Here is a 6,792-nt window from a genome sequence, read left to right as displayed (position 1 = left end):
AGCCCTGGCTGTCCTGGAACTCACTTTGTAGACCAGGCTGGCCTTGAACTCAGAAATCCTCCTGCCTCTGCCTCCCAAGTGCTGGGATTAAAGGCCACCATGCCCGGCTCCACAAGGCCATTTTTAAGTGCCAGGTCCTTTCTAAAGGCTTGAGATTCATAGAGGTTTGAATGCAATAGAGGATGAGCTCTGTACAGATCAGGGTAGACTGTTTCCAGCAAAGGGACCAGTGAAGGGCAATACCCAGTGGTACCTGGATCAATGTGGACCTGGCGAGATGGCCACCATTTATAATCCCAACATTGAGGGAGCTGCGGCAGGAGGATTGTCAGGAGTTAAGAGTTTTATTTAGTCCCAGTTCCCACAGCTCCAAGGAAACTAAGTGAGGTATATCTCCAAACTCCAATCTCTTTTTTTTTTGGGGGGGGGGGTGCGGGGGTCTCTTTTCAAGACAGAGTTTCTCTCTGTAGATCAAGCTGGCCTCAACTCAGAGATCCTCTTGTCTCTGCCTCCCAAGTGCTGGGATTAAAGGCGTGACCATTCCTGGAGGGCACTGGACCCCACTGTGCAGGTGCGCGGCTGCCCTGCCCCACGGTGGCTTCTGGGCTGCATTTTCTCGTCAGCCACTGGAGCAAGACCTTTACTTCTGTCTTCTGTGTCGCAGAGTTTGGGTCCAACAAATACTTGTTACTGACCACTGCTTTCATTTACACTTTATGCTCTCTCCCCTGCCTCCAAGGTGCACTGAAGAAGGGCCTCACTGCCGAGCAGGTGCGGACTGATCTCCTGACGCTAGGTAGGTCTTTATCTAGGGTTGCCTGGGGAGGAGGAGGGCCTGTAAGCTCTTTGTTATGTTAATATCCTCTGTTCTCTTATAGGTCTTAGCGAGGAGAAAGCCACTTACTTTTCTGAAAAGGTATAATTCTAGTAATCAAGGTTAAGAGCCTGGCTTTTATGTCCTGAAAAGAAAAGGAAAAAAAAAAAAAAAATGCTGAGCAAGACAAAACCATTCCATTCCCCCCCCCCTCAATCCCCTCCCCCACCAGCGTCTCAGGAACGACACACCTGCAGCTGCCAGCCAGCCCTGCTTAGGGCAGCCCTAATTTTTCTCCTTTGACTTGACAAATATTAATGCCATTGTTCCAATAGGATTAGATCTTGGGATGAAAGAAGAATATTTAAATTGGGTATAGCGGTGCCTGCCTATAATCCCTGCGCTGGGAATCAAGGCCAACCTCAGATACAGAGAAAATTCAAGGTCAGCTAGGCTTCCTGATGCCCTGCTGAAAGATTGTATTCCCACCATGTCTTGGATGTGTGCGAGCAGGTGGACTCAGCCCTTGCTTCTGCTTTCTTCTCTGTTGAGAGCTGAGCACTTCTGTGCTTGGAGCAGAGGGATGGGGTGCCGGTCCCCATGCTGATGATGCTGGCTTTACTTTTCTTCTAGTGGAAGCAGAACGCCTCGACCCTTGCACAATGGGCCATAGGTCAGACCCTGATGGTTAACCAGCTGATTGATATGGAGTGGAGGTTTGGAGGTAACTAGATAGATCCGTTCCCGGTTACTTGTGTGGCTGTCCTGGGGCTGGAAAGAGGCTTTGGGAGAGCCTGGGCGGGGAAGACTTGTCCTTGGTCTCAGACACCACTGGGGGCCAGCCATCTTTCTGGTTCATGTTTACCCCAACATGTCTGCTCAGGACAGCCTGCTAAATTGAGCTCTTCAGAAGTCCTCTCTCAGTTACTTCAGTCTCTTCTCTCTGTGTTACAGTGACATCTGGAAGCAGTGAATTAGAGAAAGTGGGAAGCATATTTTTACAGGTAAGTCTGTGGTCGGTGGCGATGGGCAGGGTTTCAGCCTGGTTAAAGGTTATCCAAGGCTGAGCATGGTGGCACAGGCTTGTAAACCCCCCAAAATCAAGAAGTTCAAACATCAAAAGTTCAGGGCTAGTTTGGGCTTTATGAGGCACTTTCTCAAATTGTTTTTATTAAAGTTGTATTAGTTTTTGTTCTACTCAGTGTTCTAGCTACGAAGAGACAAGGCAGCTCATGTAAGAGCACATTTAACAACCGGGCGTGGTGGCGCACACCTTTAACCCCAGCACTCGGGAGGCAGAGGCAGGCGCATTTCTGAGTTTGAGGCCAGCCTGGTCTACAAAGTGAGTTCCAGGACAGCCAGGGCTACACAGAGAAACCCTGTCTCAAAAAAAAAAAAAAAAAAAAACATTTAACTGAGGGGTCGTTCACAGGTTTATTGGCAACAGTTATCATCATGGTACTGTACGGGCAGATGGAGTGCTGGAGAGGTAGCTGAGAATACTACATCCTCATCTATAGGCCAAAGGGAGAGAGAAATGAGAGGAGAGAAATGAGAGGGGAAGAGGAAGGGAGAGAGAGCAGACCCACTCCCAACAAGGCCATAGCTCCTAGTCCTCCTAATACTATCAAAGAGTCACTTCTGTGACAAAGCATTCGGATATACGAGTCTGTGGCAGCCATTTTCATTCAAACCACTGCAGGTTTGATACCGTCTTAAGTGACATCCCCATAAAGTGCCCTTTGTATCTCAGAGCAGTGTGACCAGCCGAGAACATGATCCCCAACACGCCTACCTTCAGAGGAGCTCATTCTGGTGTTAGTCACACAAGTTCAGTTACTTCACAGGGCTGGGGACTGCCAGGACTTTTTACATGGGACAATTCAGTCCACTCCTATAGCTGCTATTTAGAAGCTGTGAAGGGGCTGGGAGGTAGCTCAGGGAGGGGCTTAGTCCCCTGTAGCTCCTGGAATGCTTTGGAACCTAATTAGGTAAAAGGTTTGGGGGACTTTCTTTTCTCAGCTGTCATTTAAATATTATTATTGTTGTTGTTGTTGTTTATTGAGTGTGAGAGAGAAATGACACATCATGAATGTGGAGGTCAGAGGGCAGCTTGCTGGAGTTGGGTTCCGGGGGTCAAACCTGGGTCACCACGCTCATGTAGTAAGCACTACCCATGGAGCCATCTTGCTGGCCCATCATTTTAATTCTCTACCTTCTCCTTTTCCCTCTTTCCTTTTAGTTAAAGTTGGTGGTTAAGAAAGGAAAACAAACTGAAAATTTGTATATAGGTGAGTCTCAACGGCACTTTGTAGCATTCCGCCTCCTTCCTTCAGTGCCCTGGGCTGGTGAGGTCTCCCTCACAGAGCCCATCTCTCTAAGGCAAGGTTATCACCAGGCTCTAGAGCGGCCTCCACTGCCTTCCCTCTCAGAGCAGGACTATTACTAGGTTATTGGGAAGTTGGAAAGCCCGAGAAGAAGGGGCTGAGGGGTGTATAATGTGGGCAGATTGGAGGCAAGACACTGGTTTTTAAGATGTATTTATTTTATGTATGTGAACACACTGTAGTTGTTTCACACACCAGACGAGGGCATCACATCCCATTACAGATGGTTGTGACTACCATGTGATTGCTAGGATTTATTTTATTTATATGAGTACACTGTAGCTGTCTTCAGTCACACCAGAAGAGGGTATCAGATCCCATTACAGATGATTGTGAGTGCTATGTGGTTGCTGGGAATTGAACTCAGGACCTCCGAGTTCAGTGTTCTTAACCGCTGAGCCATCTCTCCAGCCCCTGGAGTCAAGAAACTCTTGTGGACATCCCTGAATTCCTCTGAAACCTCCCATGCTTCTGTGTGACACCATTTTATATACACACATCAGTGTTTTTGGAGCTGATACCCTTGAAGTCAAGACTGTAAGCTCCTTATTCTGATAGGTTATATATACATCAGGAGCCTCTTAGGGGCATGTAGCTCAATGGAGCCCTTGCCTTAGCATGCTATAGGGCTGGGTTTGACTCCCAGCACCACAAGAAAGAAGAAAATGCTGTTAAGATTAGCAGCGAGTATAGATGTCAGTCTAGAGATGGAGCCCTGGATACTCAAGGCCCTGGATCTGCTCCCCATCAAATGAATAAACAATGGCTGCGGGTAGAAATGGATTTTCCTGGTACTTCTGTGGCATTGGAAACACTCACCTCAAACTGAATTTTCTCTCCCCAGAATTAACCTTGCCTCAGTTCTACAGCTTCCTGCATGAGATGGAGAGAGTCCGAGCAAGCATGGAGTGCCTCAGCTGATGCTGTTTCCTGTTTCCTTGCTCCTGCCTCTTCCCTAGTGCCTGGCTACTCCAGGCTCCCAACTGCCTTGAGAGGCCACGGGCAAAGAATTTCTAAAGACAAGTCTCAGTGCTTGAGGAGTTCTGCCTGATTCTTCTGCAAGCCCCACTGGAAGCCACCACCTCCAGCTCCTGGGTGACTTTACACCTAGATGCTCTGACAGCTGCTGCATCTGAGACTGTTTCCTTTCTTTGGGAGGCAGGTATTGTCGCCTCCCATCCAACAGTTAACAAACGGTTCAATTCCTTCATTTTCATTCAGACGGTTGAGTACTAGCTTGTGGCTGAGGAAGAGGCAGGTGGTGTGGACAGTGTGTCAGGAGTGGTCTCGTCTGTGTCACACTGTTTGGAGTATTTGCCGAGTCGTCTGTGTAAAAGCCCATGTTTAGTCTTCTCTGGAAGGAACTGAGGCCAGACTATCTCTGGCTTTGTCTCTGTCTTTTGTATTATAAGGAGGTAGGCCTTTTGAGGCCATCTTCCATTGTTTGGTTCCAGAAAACCTTTTGGTTAGGTGGTAATTTAAAAAGAAAAACAGTTTCTAAAGAAAAGCTCTGAATCCACTGAATATCTTTCTCCAGGGTTTGAGAGTCAGCTGAGCTGGGTGTAGGGGCATACACCTGTAACCTTGGACCAACTGAGGCAGAGACAGGAAGATCACCAAAAGTTGGAGGTTAGCCAAATCGGCCAAGTAAGAGCCTGTCTCATACCAAGCCAGCCATGGGGGTGAGATTGACGGCTCTGTGGTTCAGCGCGCTCCCTGCTCTTTGAGAAGAGCCTGGTTGCTCTGTCCTCAGCATCTACCTCTGGAAACTCACAGCAGCCTGTAACTCCAACCTCACATCTTCTCACCTCCGAGAGCAGACACACACATACGTGAGTGCACACATACACACATACACTCTGACACACATTCAATAATACAAATGAAATCTCCTTTAAAAGGCCACAGGGTGTGGCACAGCTCAGTTGGGGAAGAGTTTGCCTAACATGCATAAAGCCTGACTTTATTCTCCAACACTTCATAAAACCTGGCCTGAGCTACTCAACCCCTTGTCTCAAAGAAAATAAAACCTGGGCCAGTGAGATGACTTAGCAGGTAAATACACCTACCCTGATGCCTGAAGACCTGAGTTCAATCCCCAGGACCCACATGGTGGAAGGAGAACCCTGATTCCCGCACGTGTAGTCTAACCTGTACACACCCATGCACACCCAAGCATGCCTACTAAGTAAAGACATAAAATTAACATATTCATTTTAGATTTGGTTTTCATGGTGCACCTATAGTAGCTTACAACCCTCTGTAAGTCCAGCTCCAGGAAATTTAATGCCTCTGGTCTCCATGGGTACCCTCGCTAATGCACATAATTAAAGATAATAAATCTCTAGCCTGATTGCTTAAATATGCCTTTAAAATTCTATCTTTGGACCACAGCTAATCTCATGAGAGAACTAGGGGCCTTCACCAAAAAGAGAATGGTCACTTGTTGTTTGAAATAGGTTGTAGTTAAGGCATTTCTGGATGGCTTGGTGCTCACTGTATACCCCAGGCTGGCCTGAAACTCATGACAATCCTCCTACCTTGCCCTCCAAATGAGTGATGGAATTACAGGCATGTACTCCACACCATTTCTTTACAAGGGGCCAAATACCAGGCTTTCCTGCATGTTAAGCAAAACACAACTATGTTCCCAGCCCATAAAGGTTTTTGTTGTTCTCACATTTATTTATGTGGCGTAGGCAGAGTCATGTTTGGGGCCTTATGGACTCAAGACAACCTTCAGGAGTGTGCGCTCCTCCCTCTGCCTGGCTGGCTGCAGCAGGATAGGTCTGAGTAGACATGAGGACCCCTCCCCACCTCTTTTTTTTTTATTTTTAAAGATTTATTATTATGCATAAGTACACTGTAGCTGTTTCCAGATAACAAGAAGGGGGTGTCAGATCTCATTACAGGTAGTTGTGAGCCACCATGTGGTTGATGGGATTTGAACTCAGGACCTTCAGAAGAACAGTCAGTGCTCTTACCCGCTGAACCATCTCACCAACCCCCCTTCCCACCTCTTTTTCCAGCTACTCACCGGAGGAAATCTGCTAGTTCATTCTGTGTTCTGGAGCTATTTCTTGCATTTGAGTCTATGTGCATATCTTCTGTGTGTATGTACTCACACAGACAGCAGCATGCATGCACACCAACCTGCACCTTGTTTTTTCTAGTTCACATGGAGATCTCTCTTTATCAAAAGCAAGAGCTGCCTCAGCCTCTGCTTCCCCCAGTGATTTATCTGACCAGTTTCCTACTTACTGGTTTGATACAAGGTCTTTTTGTAGCCCTGGCTGCTCTGAAACTTGAAGTTCTCTTACTCAAGCATACAGTGTGCTGGAATTATAGGTTTGGGTTAAAGATCTTCACCATCGTTTTTGTTTTTCTTTTAAATTGTAATTGCATATTACAAGTATTTTTACTAAGTTCACCGTGGTGGTGCATGTCTTTAATCTCAGCACTTGTGAGGTAGAGGCAGGCAGATCTCTGTGAGTTTGAGGCCAATCTGGTCTACATAGTGAGTCTCAAGACAGCCAGAGCTATGCAGAGACACCATGTCTCAACAAACAAACAAAACAACAACAAAAAACA

At 47.0% G+C, this 6,792-nt stretch overlaps 1 protein-coding gene across 1 annotated transcript in view; it reads left to right on the top strand.

Annotated features, from left to right (window-relative positions):
- Positions 1-6,049, top strand: part of Commd7 (COMM domain containing 7) — a 13,470-nt gene extending 7,421 nt beyond the window's left edge. Inside the window, exons 3-7 of the mRNA XM_029536456.1 lie at positions 740-796; positions 879-916; positions 1,448-1,538; positions 1,769-1,818; positions 4,046-6,049. Of these exons, the coding sequence (XP_029392316.1) occupies positions 740-796; positions 879-916; positions 1,448-1,538; positions 1,769-1,818; positions 4,046-4,051 (242 nt within the window). The 3' untranslated portion in view covers positions 4,052-6,049. The remainder of the gene's footprint in view (positions 1-739; positions 797-878; positions 917-1,447; positions 1,539-1,768; positions 1,819-4,045) is intronic.
- Positions 6,050-6,792: the final 743 nt, after the last annotated feature.

The sequence above is a fragment of the Mus pahari genome, chromosome 3 (genome assembly GCF_900095145.1).
Source record: "Mus pahari chromosome 3, PAHARI_EIJ_v1.1, whole genome shotgun sequence".
Classification (NCBI taxonomy): domain Eukaryota; kingdom Metazoa; phylum Chordata; class Mammalia; order Rodentia; family Muridae; genus Mus; species Mus pahari.
This window is presented reverse-complemented; position numbering and strand designations above follow the sequence as displayed.